At 43.4% G+C, this 17,829-nt stretch overlaps 1 protein-coding gene across 1 annotated transcript in view; it reads right to left on the bottom strand.

Annotated features, from left to right (window-relative positions):
- Positions 1-17,829, bottom strand: part of srbd1 (S1 RNA binding domain 1) — a 104,572-nt gene that overhangs the window by 48,582 nt on the left and 38,161 nt on the right. The window contains exon 15 of the mRNA XM_079758775.1: positions 12,251-12,342. Coding sequence (XP_079614901.1) covers positions 12,251-12,342 — 92 coding nt within the window. The remainder of the gene's footprint in view (positions 1-12,250; positions 12,343-17,829) is intronic.

Genomic DNA, 17,829 nt, shown 5'->3' with positions numbered 1-17,829 from the left:
AATCCCCTGGACGGATTGAACGACAGAGCTCTTTGTGTGTTAAAATCTCAGATAGACATAGAGATAGGGCCCCTGGAGAACTTGAACATATCCAGGTCCCTGAACCACGAAACTTGGGGCTTTGCTCTACCCTCCCAAGCTTTCTTTTCTTTTATGGGAGGGGGAGAGAGAGAAGCTGGGAGTGCTAGGGTGCACACTTCTCCTTCCCATCCCCGGGGTGGGGAGAGCGGTTTCTGGCTGCCGCAGAAGCGGAGGAGTGTTTGCCCCATGGCCTTGGGTTCTCTGACCTAGGCTGTTGGTTGGCCTGTGGGCCATCTGTGTGGGCTGGTCTGTAGGCTCTCTGAGGCCTGCTTTCCCCTTGTCTTCCTCTTGCTGCCGCTGCGGCGGCCGCAAAGCTTGACCTTGCTGGTTGGGGTGGGCGGGGAGCCTGTTTCCGGGGAAGGCAGAGATTGAAGGCTTCTCCTTCCTGAGAGTGCTGGTCTCTCTCATTTTCTCCAACGCTGGACCAAACAGAACCTTGGTTGGGTCATATGCAGCATCCATGACCTCGGCTTTCTGGGTGCTACTCAGAACAGAAGGCTCCACAGCTGGGGGTTCTGACAGCCACAGCTCTCCCATCCCGTAGATCTCAAAATTAGAGCAGCCCTTGGTTGGAAGCTTGCTCTTAAATGGGCTGGACCAGTAGCGGCTCATTTCCTTCATGCAGATAGGAACTGCTGGCAGGAGCTGCTTAAAGGGCGGTTGGGCTGGTGGGAGCCTCTTGTCATCGTACAGGTCTCGCTCTGCCCCTTCAGCATCCGGGGCTGCAGGCCAGTGAATGCCCAATTTAGCAGCAGCCCGTTTTCACACCTCGTACAGGTTACTGTCCACTGGTTGCACAGCGTCAGAGGCGCTAGGGGATCTGTACTGCTGGACAGGAAAAGTGGTATCATCTTCCTCTTCCTCCATTCCGTCCATGTCGAGGAGGTCCAAGTTGGCGTGACCCTTTGCGTCCTCAGTGCCCGGTTCGGCATCGAGGAATTCCTCGAATAGCGGGGGCACAAGCGGGGATGCCGCCTCTATCATGTCCGCCCAGCTCGTTGTCTCTTGGGACTGATGGGTGCTCGTTGAGGCTTTAGCGGTGGCACCCGCCAGGCAGGGGTCCTGGGTGGTAGCCACCGTCACTCTAAGCCTCCTTTCGAGAATTTTCTCCGGCATCGATGCACAGTGAGCGCATGAATGCGGGTCCGCTAGCGAAGTTTGAGTGTGTTTAATGCCCATACACGCTATGCACATGGGGTGGGGGTCCCGGCCTGATATGGAGGCTCCACATGACGCGGGGCACTGGCGGGATACAGCCTCCTTAGCCTTCGGCGCCAACCATTTGGCAGGGGTGGCGGATGAAGACATAGCGCAGAGTTAACTCGCCGTGATGCGTTAGTTAGACTCTGGGTGTTTTGGCTCAGCTAACAAGCTAATGTTAACTGTGCCGCAGTAAGCTCGCCTTGACGCGTTAGCCGATAAGCTACACCGCAACCAGCGACACCTGTAAGCAAATACAGGGTAACCGGAGAAGCAGCTCGCCTTTACGTGGACACTACCTGGAGAACACGGTGTAGTAATAGATAGCTTCTTACGAAGTACCTACTCAGCCGAACCAGGTTAAAAGCCTATGACTGCGTTCAACGACGGAATCCTTGACGGCACGTCTGTGAACTGTAAAGCAGTTAAAGCTAGCCTAGATGAGCTGAGGGAGCTTGAGTAGCTTTCTCACGGGAAGAAAGCGAGAATGATTTGAGGAGGGTGGGTCGACTGTAAAAGTGCAGGGGGCAGGGCCCTGTGGCACAGTCCGACCTGTCTGTCAAGGACAGACGTGGTGCAATTGGAGCTTCCGTAGTAGATCATGCCTGGGCGATTCCCATAGTGAAACACCGAGCGAAGTTGGAAAAAGAACAGATACAACTGCCCACCGTCATGTTATCAAAAGCGACCTATATTCATATCCCATAGTGGAAGTAACGTTGGCATTTAGTGCAGACTGCTATCAAGATAAATTATCGATACATGTATCCGATTATATGTATTGTGGCGAGCAAGCCAATTGCTAAGAAACTGAAGCGTCATTTAGAGAGAGAATTTGTTAAAGAGCGCCCTCATCCAGCTGCAGAATTGTCATCACCATACAATGTAAAATTGTTCGAGTTTGTCTCAGAAAAACGACACAAGATATTGAAAAGGAGTCAGTTTTCTCAGTGCAGAGAATTGTCCCGTTCTCTCTTGGCCAAAAAGGCAGAGCGACCAGTATAAGGAGCTACTGAGTGATCTTGAATCTGAGTATGGCGATCTGGTTTACCATTTCGATGCACCAGAGTTAAACCATTCACAGAGATGAATGGAAAACCTGTCAAGGAACTCAGCGAAAGCAGGTGGCTGTGTGATTTGGCTTTCATGTTGGACTTTACGAAGTACATGTCAAAGCTGACCGTCAAGCTCCAAGGTCTAAACCAGCATCTCAGCTCCCTGCTTTCAAACGTTAAATTGTTCAAAGCCAAATTAAAGCTGTTGCAAATGCAACAGGAAAAGGGTAACACGGTGCATTTCCCTATACTGCAAGGACAAAAGCATGCTATGACATCTGATATGCTGCTGAATGTGAAAAGGTTATTAAGGCATTTGGTGAGAGGCTTCAGGACGTGAAACGTATCGTTATGATGGTATTGGAGCTGTAAGTGGTGAACAGGGAGTAAGGAGGGGGCTGAGCACGCACCCCTGCGGTGCTCCATTACCGAGAGTCAATGTGGAGGAGGTGTTGGTGCCAATTGCACAGCCTGGGGTCTGCCCGTCACGAAGCTCTGAATCCAAGCTTAGTAATGAGCTTGGAGGACACGATGGTGTTGAATGCCGAACTATAATCAATAAACAGACTTCTCACATGTGTTTTTCTGGTCCAGGTGGGAGGGGGCAGTGTGGAGGGACATGACGTGATTGGTAGACCTGTTCGGCCCATAGGCAAACTGTAGTGGGTCCAGAGACTCAGGCAGGGGAGGGTATGTGATGTGGGTTTTGACCTGCCGCTTGAATCCCTTCAGAAACACAGATGTACGGAGTGGTAGTCATTTAAACTGAGGGCTTTTGTTTTCTTGGGGACAGGGACAAGAATATCAATTGGTTGTGCACGCTCAACCAATCGTTTCTTCCTCACAGGCTATATTGTAAATATAAAGTAAAAAGTGCTCAAAATAAGGATTTGTGTGCACAGATTTGCCAGATGTGTGCTCGTTCGGTCATTTTTGCTCTTGATTTTCTTGCAGTGATAGCCGCCATAGTGACCCTTGCAAAGAGGTTCCGCTTTAGATTGACGTCAGATGCCTCGCTGAAGAGCAGCAGTCCCAGCCATTGCACTAGAAGTGAGACGCTTGACCAATAAAAAGCATGTTAATTAAAATCTATACATTTGTATGGACCGCAAATTATTTTAAAAATACCTACATTGCCCTTGATAGGAAAAACGCTCCCCTCCCCTGCACTCAAACTTCTGAATATTATATTCCATTTCTGCCAAGTCAGTTCCACTAGACTCCACTCAATTCTACATACTACACCTTTAATAAACGGTCTAACAACACTTGGATGCTAGTTCCACCTCACGCCAATAGCCGACAACTTTGACAAGCTTTAAAGAGTAGTGGGACAACATACAGAGATATAATAAAAATTTGGATGACCAATCTCTGCCAGATGAATACGTGCCGCATGAAGCTATTTATGTACAAGCAATTCGATATAAAAAAGGGTTCCAACAGCTGTCTATAGATGCGCGTTGATTCATGTCAACAGCATCTGCATCCAAGACAGAACATATAGGCCACTTTTAGCCTTATACACCACAATATTGGCTTACATATCCATAATGGAAATGCAAGCATGTGAGAAAAAAGGTGAGATGGCATTCACTTTAGAGCTCAATTTCATGAAGCAAACACGACACGCCTGACAGGTTGAATCCAGTTGTTTTTTTAGATATTGGGAGACATTGTTTCTTTAAGTAATATAGATGATATTATTATTTGCATGTCGACTTTGCAATTTGCTGTATGAGACAATTTCACTTTTAGACCACACTGATTTCTCTGATCAGGCCATCTATTCCGATTGTTCAGCGAATTCATCCTGCTGTCATTCACATCAGCTCCACCACAGGTGCATGAGTGCAACAATTGTCAATGTCAGAGAAAGATGGTGAGGGGGGAGTGTTTTTTTCAGATTGATCTTTTCTGCTCTCTTTCCAACTGTCAAATCTTATCTTTACCCATTCCGAGCGGATCACGCATCTGTGCGTGTTAACCTTTAAGACCGGATCGCGCATCTATGCGTATTTACCATTAAGGATATGCACGATTTTGTTGGCTTCCAAGAAGAATGGAAAACAAACAACTTTCACTCACGTGAGAAGATCCGGTATAATCACGAACCAGCCGCCAAAATAGAACTTCCACGAAAACTGGTGGGGACGCGCCCCAGCGGAATCGTCAAGATTCATTTTGTACCCACCACCACAAAAACTTGAGTTGAATTATTGTGGAATATTACACGGGTCTTCTCAATGCTGTGGTACGCTCCGTTCACTTGCATGGGCAATATTTGATAATTCACCGTTGCTAAGTATAATTGACCGCTGTCAAGAAAAACAAAGGACTTTTTACCTCTAATGACGTCTTTGGTATCACTCCGCAAGTAGTCCAGTAACTTGTCAACCCCAGAGTCTTCGATTGCTAAGCGACGTCACCGTCTTTGGCTGACTATTTCTCTGCTGATCAACACTACGATCGCTGGTAACAAATAAATTGTAAAAAGACACACCATGTGAAGTTATTTTTTCGTTTTGGCAAGTAGCCGTGTAATAAGCGGGATAATGTATAGAACGTCGCTGGTCATTATCGAAAAAAAGCCCCTTCAGGGCCAAGCAAGCCACCTAGGCTGCGCGTCTGTGTCCTGTTCGCCCTGTCAGGGCTTATTTTTCCGATAATGACCGGCGTTCTATACATTATCCCTTACTTATTACACGGCTCTTCTCAATGCTGTAGACTGCTCCATTCACTTGCATTGGCCTTCCCAACGTTCACTTGTCAATTATTTTTGTTTATTACACGGCTCTTCTCAATGCAGTGGAATGCTCACGTCCAGCATATTTGACCGCTGTCAAGGAAAGTGGATTTTTTGCCTCTGATTCACGTCATCTGTATCACTCCGCAGTCCGGTAACTTATCAACCCCAGCGCATTCGGTTGCTAAGCGACGTCAACGACTTTGGCAAACTATTTCTCTGCTGATCAACTCTACGAATGATAACACATACATTGGAAAAAGACACTGTGTGAAGTTATTTTTTCGTTTTGGCAAGTAGTCATTACTAATAATACCAATACTCTTTGGCTGGGATGATGAGGCATCAGACAATCAAGTCATTTTAGCCTGAATACATAGGTAAAAAGCACCAGAGCAGGTTGCTAGTACCATGGACAGTATCAGAACGATAACCTGTTGAACTAAATGGATGTGGTAGGCTACACCATTGGATGCATCTGCAGACCACTGCCACATAAATAAAGGTAAGACCCGATATTTATTGCTTAAGATTTGCTGGTGCTGTGGCGAGGTCTTATGTGTTCTTTGCACTCAAGTGGTCAGCTGTTTTAACTTGCAATTGATAGTCGATGTAGTCAGTCTCTTGTTGACAAAAAGTGACTTTCGGCCATTGCTTTGCTTGAATTCTGGAATAATTGTGTGTGTGGGGGGGGGGGGGGGGGGGGGGTTGCATTAATTTTGGTCAGAATGCCTGATGTAGGCTAGATTGGATGGAATGCGTGTTATGAATTGAGAACAGTATGGCTGGCCCGAATTAAAAAAAAATTAGTATTCAAAGCTTAAATCTGTATTCGGAGCTTCGTTTTTTGTTTTTGCTCAACAATTTGTTTTTTGCAAGAAGTTAGAACTGCAATATAATGTCAGCAAATAATATAATATTTGGGATATAAAAGTTAGTAATATTGTAGTAGTAGTATATTGCTCATTTAGGAGGATATTACATCACTAAGTGTCACAGCGCATCCATCACCTCACCTCAGAGCGCAGCGCATTGAGCGCACTTACTTCAACATAGACATTGAATGAGCTGGTTCAAAATGCCCCAAAAATCTTCAGTTTGGGAACGGCAGAACTACCTTTTTAGTCTTTGAAGTTTGACCTAGTTGGCCGCTGACCTTTCAAAGCGCAACCGGTGAGACACCAGCTGTATGCTACGGGACGTTAGCAGAGCGAGGGAGGCAAACTATAAGCGACACGAAGCAGAGAAGCTTGAGAGGTGGAGGAAGAATAGATATCTTGTTTCCCTTAACTTTATAACACAACATAAGCGGGATCTCGGGAGGAAAAGTAATGCTTAGCGAAACGCTAAGGTTCGCTGTACAGCGCCGCGCCCATCAACTGTGACTGGCTTGCTGCAGAGCGTGAGCGTCTTGGGAATACCCGGTCAATATAATGGATATAATATGGACAATCAATATCCAATAATCAATAATCAGTATTTGTTATGGATCTATTGTACAAATTCCCTGAAAAGATGCACGTTCCAGGATGAATTGAAAAGCTCCCGTAAGGGCTGAGATGGCAGAGAGGACAGCTGATTTGGAACGGAACAACAGCTGGTTGCTTCCACGGGGAAAAACTGAGGAACTCCAACTTACTTAGGCCTACTAAGTAACGTTCAAAAGCCATTAAATCTTCAACAAAATATGCAGATACTGTCAAAATCAGTTCCAGGGAGTATATAGGGATTATTAATGTTGTTTTTGATGGTGTGTTTTTCTGGAACGAGTATTCGAATACTCGCTCGGAAAAACCAACGAGTATTCGAAGCCTGAAAAATGCCATTCGGGCCAGCCCTAGAGAACAGCCAGCTCATGATGTGACACAACGTTCAGCTGTGCAACAAATATTTTTTTCTTTTTCAATCTTGACGACTTTTGTAGTGCTGTGTTTAGCCACACGTTTGCCCCTTCTGAACTTAAACACGCAGTTAATTTCCTTTCCTAGCTCCCCTTGTTTATGTTGGTAGCTTAGCCATGTCATGTCACATTGTCAACATTGGATACATGGAGCAGAACATAGTGGGTCATATGTCCGATGCTTTTTGGAAACATTTTCTTCATAAAACGTGCCAGACAGATTTTGTATACATTTTATTCCTTAGTAATTAGCTACATGGGTATGGCGTCTTTCGGAACCTTTCATTACCGGCACTAAAGAGATAAAAAAGAGTGCATCCTCATTGTACCCAGCACTTCTGAAAATGCACTTCAGAATGTGTCTCTGTCCCCAGCACATTTCAAACTGACACCCATGCGACTTTTAACAGAAACAAATCTGTATGCGGATCAAACACGGAGCGCAAATCTAAATGCAAGTGGGTACCCGTTTCAAGCCATTTCAAGAGACAGATTTGACATCATCTGGAGGTATGCTAATAATACTAACAATAGCAATGAAAATAATAATGTATTATAATGATTGTGGAGATGGCTAGCCTACTAGCTTTTTGTAATGATGATGGGAATGTCACATGATATGATTGCGATAGCAATGGTAAAAATGATTTGTTGCTGATACTAATGCCAATAAATAAATGTCTCAGGATGATGATTGATAATTGATGATTATTGATAAACGACAATAAAAATTAAATATGATGCAATAGACAATGCTAGCTTATGATGGATGATTGATAATAATACATAAAACAAACAAATACAAATGAAAATGATAACTCATGATGGATGACAGTAATAATTATGATGTCTGATGAACTGATAAAGTGTAATCATACAAACACATGACAATGAAAACTCATGATAATAATGTGTAATTCACTGTCCAACTTGCTATGTGCATTTATAGGTACATCCACTTGCATGACAACAACAGCAATGATGTGAACCGCTCTGACAAGCTCTGGAATGTCAGATGGTACCTCGACTACCTGAAAGATAGATTCCAGGAATTGTATGAAGTGGAGGGGTTTTTGAGGGTCGACGAAAGTATGGTAAAATTCAAGGGGAGACTCACTTTCCGACAGTATCTTCCTCTTAAACCCACCAAGTGGGGCATCAAGGTGTGGCTTATGGCTGAGATCTCTACCGGGTATGTATCAAACTTTCATGTCTACACCGGATGTGAGGGAAGGAGTAGTGAAATGGGCCTTGCACACCGCATAGTGATGGATCTGGCTGGACCATACTTCAGGTCCCATCTCTCCATTTTTATGGATAACTTTTATTCTGGGGAGCCGCTCTTTGAAGATTTGAAGGCTCATGGTCTGTATGTGGGTGGCACCGTTCGATCAAACAGAAAGGGAATCCCCCCAAAACCGCCTGCCATGGATAAGCATCGGTACCAAGTGTCTCAGAAGGATGACCTGACCTTCTGTGCTTGGCAGGATGCAAAGGTTGTTTAGGTACTGTCAAACTACCATAAGCCCAGGGCAGAAGGGTCTGTCAGGAGAAGACAGGGAGAAGACATACAGAGAGAGGTCACAGTGCCAGCTTGCGTCTCTGATTATCAGAAGCACATGAAGGGGGTCGATCTACTGGATCAGATGGTAAGCTATCATCAGTTCCAGCACCAGTCCAAGAAATGTTGGCGGAGGCTCTTTTTCTTTTTCCTGTCAGTCAGTTAAGTTAAGTTCAAGTTATGATTATATGGTTTCTCAAGACGCTTTTATCCATAAAAATAATGCAACAAAGAAAATGAACAAATTAAAATTGAAATTACTAGGAAAAGAAGAAGTAACCCTCTGTTTTTGTTTTTTGTTATAAATATGAGGTTGAAGATTATGGCCAATCAAGTCAGTCAAGTTGACAGCCAAAGAAGTAAGCTCTCAAATGCCTTTCATCTCATGTTTTTATCTGCTAAAGAGCCTGAGAAATTAAGGTTTTAGTAGGCGTTGACAAATTTTGAATATTATTCTGAAAAACCTCAGGTTTGAGAGGGGGTTTACAGAAAAGTACTCAGACACAAAAAAATGTAGATTCAACGTAGAAAATCTGCATTTTTGACAGGGGACCATTGGTTTAGGCGCGTAGTTGCGTTACACGCGCTAAAGCAGCGCGTTAAGAATCGTTTTAAACACCTAAATAACGCGTCGAACGCACCTACGAAAAAATTGAACTTTTTACGCTCCTACGAGTAACGCTTAGCCGCGATAGCCAATCAGCATTGAGATTGACACGACGTCACTGGCAGAGAGACGGAGGACAGGCGCTCCGCAGCGCTCCGCAGCTGATATGGAGCGCCTGTAGTTTGTTTCCTGACACCAACCCGGGCTAGCAGGTCATCGAACATGGCCCCAGTCAACCGAAAATACAGCTGGAACCGGCCGTCATCCAGGCGGAGTTCCTGGAGGAAGTGGTGAAACTCACCCAGCTGTGAGCGCCCACGGAGGATGTCATGCACCCAAAGACGACGACGTTTGGGTTTCCTACACTCCTCGAACTCCCACAACAAATACAGCGCAGCGATGGTGGTGATCTCAGCCATGTTTGTGGAGCAAAAGAAAAGTAGCGGGGGAAAATAAGTTTTGGGCGGGCTCATCTAGCTGCATAGGCGCGTTCAACCATTTTTGTGACACGCAATGATCAAGCGGCAGGTTAGGCGCGTAACGCGTTCAGTGTGGCCATACCTTTATAATGCACATGATAAAAACAAAATGGTTAGACTGATTTGAATTGACTAGGAACAATGATTTGATTATTCAAATCTTACGTACAGTTGTACGGCCCTACGCTTCAGCTTGCCTATTCCTCAGAAGCAGAAGAATTTCCCCATCCATCTTGTTTTGTGACAAAAAACTGGCCCATTCAGAAATGAGGAAAAGTATTCTATTGCTATTGCTATTCTATTGGAAACTTCCAAATCGGCGCGTCTGAGCTTTGTTTTTTCGAAGGCAGAGCAGGATACCTAGTGCTCGTTTTACACCTAACGCAATTTCTAGCTACTAGAACAACGTTTCTGTTGCATAAGAACCTTACGGGAAGGTAATGATAGAGTACTAAAGTGTGACATCACATTTCCATAGCAACCGATATTCGGTTCTACACAAACCAAATTAACATGGGGAAATCCTATGCCACACGAACGTTTGCGAATTGATTTGTGAGTTTGCTTTACCAATGATGTAAGTAATATTGAGAATAGATTGTCTTCATATAAAAAAAAAAAAACTAAAGTAACATCGTCAAACTTTTCCTTTTAATACCTCAGGGCAGGGGTGGGCAATTAATTTTACCAAAGGGCCACATGAGAAACAGGGACTGTTGTGGAGGGCCGGACCAATAGGCTAAATTCAATTCAGCTCAATATTAATTTGATCTCTTTATAAAAAGCAGTAAAATGTAGGGTATTTGATAAGCTGTGACTGGTAAGAGTAAATGTTACGAAAATATGAAAAAAAAAGTAGACATGGTACAAAATGTAGTTATGTTAGTATTTAACTAACATCCACAAAAGCAATTGTGAAAAAATGTGCATGTTTTCACAATTTTTCAAAGAACAGCATTGAATGAACTTTATAAAGTGCTATTACTATTTCATTTGCAGCGTAATTACAGAATTAGCTTTTTTTCCACATGTTTTCTTCAGATGAAAAACTGGAGCAGACATAGTACAAAATGACAACATGTCACTATTTGAACAATATACTCAAAGCAATTTTAAACAAAATTCATGCATGTTTTTGCCATTTGTTTTTCAAAACAGCAATAAATTAACTTTATACAAAGTGTTATTATCTTTTTGTTTTTAGTTTTACTATTCCATTAGCTGTTTTTCAGTTCTTTTTTTCTTGTTCAGTGAGAGAAATCTAGTCTGTGCTTGGCTTGAACAAGTGCACTGAAGTCAGGTTAAATGTTTGAGGTGGATATGCGCAGGACAGCTGACAGGTGATCATCAGTGAGAGAAGATCTGCATCCTGATTTGTTAAACTTCATCACTGAAAATGTTTGTTTCAGCAGAGTCCACCAAACACTCTTTCCACTTCAGAAAATAGCTTACTTTTTTGGGCGATTTTGTGGGATACCACAAAGCTGGTCTTGGGTGCTGCATCCCTGGATTGGCAACGCTTGGTAAAACAGAGCTTCAGATGTCCGTGCCCAATCTGCATCAGTCAAGTTGACGTATTTCTCTGCGTGTTTAGTGTTTAACACAGCGACCTGTTCTCCACAAACTAAGCACATGGCTTTACCTTTGACTTCAGTGAAAAAATACTTAGAAGTCCATGTTTGTTTAAAAACTCGGCACTCTGTATCAACCTTTCTTTTTTTCGCATGAACTGACATTTTTAAGGAATAACAGCCATTCACGTCAGCACTAAATTCTCCTGTGAGCTCAGTTCGTGGCCAGTTCGTGGCTCGTGGACGGGGTTCTTCTTCTACTTATTTTTAGTTGCGACTTGCAACCAGAGAAGAAGAAGCTGCATACACGCGCACAAAAAAAGCAACAACAAAAGTCGCCTTAATAATAACAGCAGTGCAGTTGTATTCCGATTTATTTTTTATACAATTATTTACATTTGCTTGTGAACTCCCCACAGACCTCACACGGGCCAGTTAGAAACGGCCAAAGGGCTGGATGTGGCCCGGGGGCCATACAATGCCCATGTTTCGATTGGTAGTGATTTTCACCTCTTGAAATTGATTGATTTTCATTTTGAAAGAAACAACAGATGGAAGCAATGGAAAACGCCATCTCTCATTCGGTTGTTTAGAACTGAATATCCGGTTGCCAGGACAACGTGACATTTTCACTTTAATACTTTAATACTTTAATATTGTTCCAGGTATTAGTCAAACGCTCAGGCGTTACCAGGGAAACAAAGTTATGGCTTGTGAAAAACTTTATATTTGAATGGGAAAAAATGTTAAAGGTCCAAATGTTAAAAATCTATTTTGACCCTCGGGAACAAATAATCTAAGAATCAAATATTCTGACCGATCCCTAGTATCTTCTGTATTGCAACATTTATTTTACTGTAATGATTAACGGTATTGGATCAAACAGTATTGGCAGCAATCTGTAGTAAAGATATCAATAATAAGGGCATCCTGATTGAAAACAAAACCCATCCCCAGCATTCAACACACACACACACGGGTCGGTGTATGGGCCAATTATACACACGTGCGTGTGTCGGTGTGTGGTCCCCCCCTTCCCTGTGTCCTAACCTGCACTCCTCAGGTTGGGGTCCAGCTCCGGCATCTCCTTCACAGCCTCAGGACTCACACTGTAGATGGACGACCCCGCCTCGTTAGTGATGCTGGTGGAGAGAGAGAGACACTGGGTGAGAGAGAGGGACACTGGGTGAGAGAGAGGGACACTGGGTGAGAGAGAGAGACACTGGGTGAGAGAGAGAGAGACTGGGTGAGAGAGAGAGACACTGGGTGAGAGAGAGAGAGAGAGACACTGGGTGAGAGAGAGAGAGAGAGATACTGGGTGAGAGAGAGAGAGAGACACTGGGTGAGAGAGAGAGAGAGACACTGGGTGAGAGAGAGAGAGAGAGAGACACTGGGTGAGAGAGAGACACTGGGTGAGAGCGAGAGACTTGGTGAGATAGATAGACACTGGGTCAGAGAGACACTGGGTGAGAGAGACACTGGGTTAGAGAGAGACACTGGGTGAGAGAGAGACTATGTGAAACAGAGAGACACTAGGTGAGATGGATAGACACTGGGTCAGATAGACACTGGGTTAGAGAGAAACTGGGTGAGAGAGATAGACACTGGGTGAGAGAGAGACACTGGGTGAGAGAGAGACTATGTGAAACAGAGAGACACTAGGTGAGATGGATAGACACTGGGTCAGACAGACACTGGGTTAGAGAGAAACTGGGTGAGAGAGAGACACTGGGTGAGAGAGATAGACACTGGGTGAGAGAGATAGACACTGGGTGTGAGCATGACAGATGTAGATATTTGGATGTTAGGGCAGTAGACAGTATGTACCATTACAATTTACATAGAAAACAGTTGCATTAATCCAATGATTGGAAGCCGTGATCCATCAGGGACATAGGGAAAAGTCACTTTATTAGCCTTTTTGGGAGTAAGGACACAAGCAGTGGTTTACTTTCACTTCATATTTTGTGTTCAAATCGATAAGAAATGTAATACGTGAAAATGTTGTAAATAAGCTCTTTATAAATATTGGTGGTATCACTGATTGTATAAAAGTAGTGGTTAGAAAAAGTGCTTGATCTGATATTTAAACTAATTAAAAGATTATGTATGGTGAACATTAAGGGTTGAGACATGCATCCAATATTTCTTAAGGCAAGCTGTCTGGGAACTGCTTCAACAGAAACATAATGCATGGCGGGACCCAGATCCATCAACAATAGTCAGTTTAGCTTGGTCCATGTGGCATGACTGCCATCTAGAGGCCTGTCTGATGTACAGCAACCAGTTTATACTCATTCTGAATTTATTACACACATGCATATAAATATTATTCATACCATATAACAGTAATCCAGTTCAATCCAGTAACATATTGTATTATACTATAAAATATTTTTGCCTTGAATTTAATTGCTTTAAAGCAATTCAAAAACATTTTTTGGGGATTTTTCTTTTTTAAAAAGACCATAAAGAAACTGACAGCCTTTCGGTGATTGCTTATTAAAATAAGAAAAACAATTGTTTTTCTAATATTCATACTAGCCTTCAAAGTACAGTTGAAAAGTTCAGGGTGCAGAATTCATCTTCAATCTTTTACAGTTTGAAATTGCAACATTGGTGGGGAATTCAGCCCTTGCCCATGCTAATGTATTCAGTTTAAACAGGCCGCTAAGCGTCCCATGCCGTGGAGAAGGGGAAAATATAAATCGAAGCCAATGATACCCTGATAAGAAAAACAACTGAGTCTTCATGTCACCCCATTATTCTGCTCCCCCATTTCGTCGTGACAGATACATGGACACACAGATGGGGGATGGAGGGGAGATCTGTGAGGAGCGTGGTTGGGTCAGTTTCCTCAGGGCAGACCCATATGAATCGGGGTCACTGCCTGGGTGGATTGACACAAATGCTGACACAGACAAATTATATTGCAAACATTCTTCTGACAACATTAGGTTCCATTTTGTTAACTGGTAGATTATGCTCTGTACACAAAAATACACACTAACACACTTTGCAGTGTAACCTCTGATAATAAGGACCGGCAGAGGCTTTTTGAAGAGATTCTTATATAAAACAACTTGAGCTTCTTCAAACCTCCCCCCCCTCTCCGGACCAACCATCAACTGTACTGACAACTGACATATCGAGACCCTCCTAACAAGCCCTGTCATGTGACCTTCAGAGAGGTCGGAATAGTGCACACAAATACACATGCTTACAAACTACAAGACACACCCAGACTATTGTTTCTCTTTAAACATCTTATATAAAAAGGGGCTGATCACACAGAAAACATTTCTAAAAATACAAACACCATTTTGTTACCTTTGGTACAAGCACTCCTCTGCTGAGCTCCTTTCCCATGATGCTCTTTGCCTTTTCCTGGGGTTTTCTAACCAGGCATAAAAGTCGCGTAACTTTGGCTGCAGAGCAAAAGTCTAAAATTACAAGAAGCCGATTTTGGCAGGGAAGGGATAATAGTTAATGACAATTAAAGGCTTTGTAAATGCTTGGCCTCTTTTTGCCTCCATTTCACTGTAAAAGAAGAATCCCCTCGCCACAGGCTCTCCGAACTCTCCCTCAAAGCACTCTGGGAGGTGCATTTGTTAAGTGTCCACGTGTGTTGACCATGCTGTGTGATCAGCCCCTATGAATGTATATAAACTCAGACAAAGAAGACAGATGAAACAGACTCGCAGAGTAAACTACCAAATCTTAGCTCAGTCCGGGTAGCACAACGATAAAACAAACAAGACTAAGTTTGCAGAGGATAATGACCCAGGGAGGATACAGACAGACAGATTGAATGAGAAAGGCCACAAGCCCCTATCATGAGTGAATTAATGAGGCTGGCCACCGAATCAGCTGGGTAACAGAACTGTCATGGATACAGCTCAGAGCCCTCGTCACCATAGTGTCCGAGCTGTCGCAATTGCGAACGCATCACCCTGGCAGCAAACAGAAGGTTGTCTGTTGCCTTGCGCTTTGGCCTAAGAGGTTGAATGTAAGCACAACCACACACACTCAGTAACCCAATGTCAGTGGCTGCCTCTCAGTGAAGAACAGTGACTTGCTGCCTTCAGGGATTTCGTTTACTTATTCTTGTTGTCCCTCACTCCTACTCTCTCACGCACACACACACACACACACACACTGGACTGTCTTGGAGCGCTGTCCCATCCAGGGGCAAAGTCAGAAGCGGGATCCCCATCTGCCCCTTTATTTGAGTAGACCTCTTGAAGACAAACCCCATGGCCTAAGGCACAGACTACCCCTCATAGCCACTGTCACTGGAGGAGATGGATACACATTGATACTTCATAATACGACTTACACAAATAATAATACAGCTATAATCGTATAATCATTAAGAATATTGCTTTAATAATACAGTTGCAAGCTTAATTAAAGGAGTTCATCATATCATCCAGAGATCGAAGGTGATATATCCATAGTAAACCGATCAGGGGAAAAATCAGAAAGGGTTGACAGGGCTGAGCCAATCACATGTCCACTAAAAGTCTAATTTGTAAAGAAATCAATTAACCCAACCTTGAGAAAAATTTAAAACAGCCAAGTGGTGCCAATTTACACTTAGAATGAGTGAGGTTACAAGCACATTTATGATGTCCAAAAATGTATGCTTGGATGTCTATGCTGTTATATTGTCATTTCACAGTACCATAGTTTAAGCCAAGAGAATAATAAAACATATGGAAATTGTTGACAAAAACCCATTCTTTCAAAATGGATCAAGACCAATTGAACATGCCAATTGCAAAACATTGTTTAAGTGTTTAACGTTATTTAGGCCGTATTACCCCAAACACATGTTTGTGTGTGAGAGAGAGACCTATAGAAAGACAGACAGACAGAAAGAGAGGGAGAGAGCCTAGACCCGCTGTCGTGGCAACACAAACAGCTTGGGTCTATTGTTCAGTCAGCTGCAAAACCTGACCTGAGGGCTCCAAATTTAGGCTCGAACTACATGCATACACACATACACGTCTTGTCTGAAGACGATGACATTTTTCACAGAGGAAAGCGTCCAAATGGCAGGTGTCAAGGGCCGTCAGTCTCTAGCTTAATGCTAGGAGGCACACACACACACACACACACACACACACACACACACACACACACACACACACACACACACACACACACACACACACACACGTACGTCTGAAAAGAGCAAGGCCTCACAGTGATTTATGTCAGTCTGGTGGCTGTGCAGGCCTACGATTCCCTCCCTATGTGTTACACACAGAAAGACGCACAAAGACAAACACAAACAAACATATAAAACTGGAAAGAGAAAGGGTGATACACTGGTCACTAGGAGACCAATATGTGTGTGAGTTCACCACCCGCAAATGACCAATGGGCTCAAGATCATGCACTCTACCCTACTCTAAATCAAACTCTCTCTTTCGCCATTTCTTACACACAATTGTAAGCAATGAGAGAGGAGAAGAGCTGCCCGACATAATTCCATGTCTCCCTTCAACTGCCAATCAGGTAATACACTGCACTAATGCAATAGTGCGGTGCGTCTGTGTGTCAATGTGTGTGCAACGACCCGGTACAGTTCTCACCACACCCACGTACGTACTTTCCCTCTGCCTTTCCTCTCATTCCTCTACCACCTCCCCCATGATTGATAATTGAGATCCTACTTGCCATTCACAGGTAGGTGTGCCCACCTAGCCACCTTCCTCCATTTATCCAGACCCCCCCCTCTCCATGTGAGCCTCATCCCTCGCCTTACTCGGCCATCCAGGGGCAAAAAGGACAATATGCTTCAGCCTCCAACCAATGGTGTCTCTTGTGTAATGAAGACACTAAGGGTTTGACCGAAGCCTGCAGGAAGCCTCTGTCCAACACTGTCTTCCTCCATGTCCGTCAGTTATTGAGTCAGACATATAACCTTCCTGTTCTGTAATTAACACAGTGGTCATATTGAGCCTAGAGAAGAATATTACCACTACCACAACTGCTTAACCCCTTGCACAAAACTTTATGCAGGCGAGAGAATATGCTTAAGCCATCCTTTAAGTTAGAAAGGTTTTTCATATATATTTTCAATACTGCAAAAAGTTTTATACTTTGTTATAGACTGATCATTTCAGTATTAACATTACTAAATTCATTGTTAACTTGAGGAAGTCAATGCTACAATAGAATACGGAAAAAAAAAATTAACAGCACATTCAACTCTTTTAAATTAATTATGGATGTGTGTTTTTTATAGATATGAAAAACCAAGAGATATGGATATCTATTGTAAATGTATTTTAAGGGGAACTGTTCAGCTCTATATTTGAATACAAGGGAGAACTACTCCACAGCATGCTCACATCGCAGTCTTTACAATGAAGATAACCTATTTGCCCATATAAATATGTTTACTACTGGGATCTTAATGCATCTTGCTGTCTTAGATTGAGTTTATGATTAATCCAACCCAATGCTGCAGCCGACACCTTCATCCATCCTAGTCCATGTCAGCCTCCAAACTTGACTGAGAGCTTAGCCTTCTGGATCCTCTTGGACATGACTACTTCTGCCACTGGAGGTTAATCATTGATGCCGCCTCGAAGCAACATGTCTGGAAATAGGAC

The sequence above is a fragment of the Pollachius pollachius genome, assembly GCF_949987615.1.
Source record: "Pollachius pollachius genome assembly, chromosome: 2".
NCBI classification, from domain to species: Eukaryota; Metazoa; Chordata; class Actinopteri; order Gadiformes; family Gadidae; genus Pollachius; species Pollachius pollachius.
The sequence above is the reverse complement of the archived record's forward strand: the minus strand, read 5'-3'. Positions and strand labels throughout refer to the sequence as shown.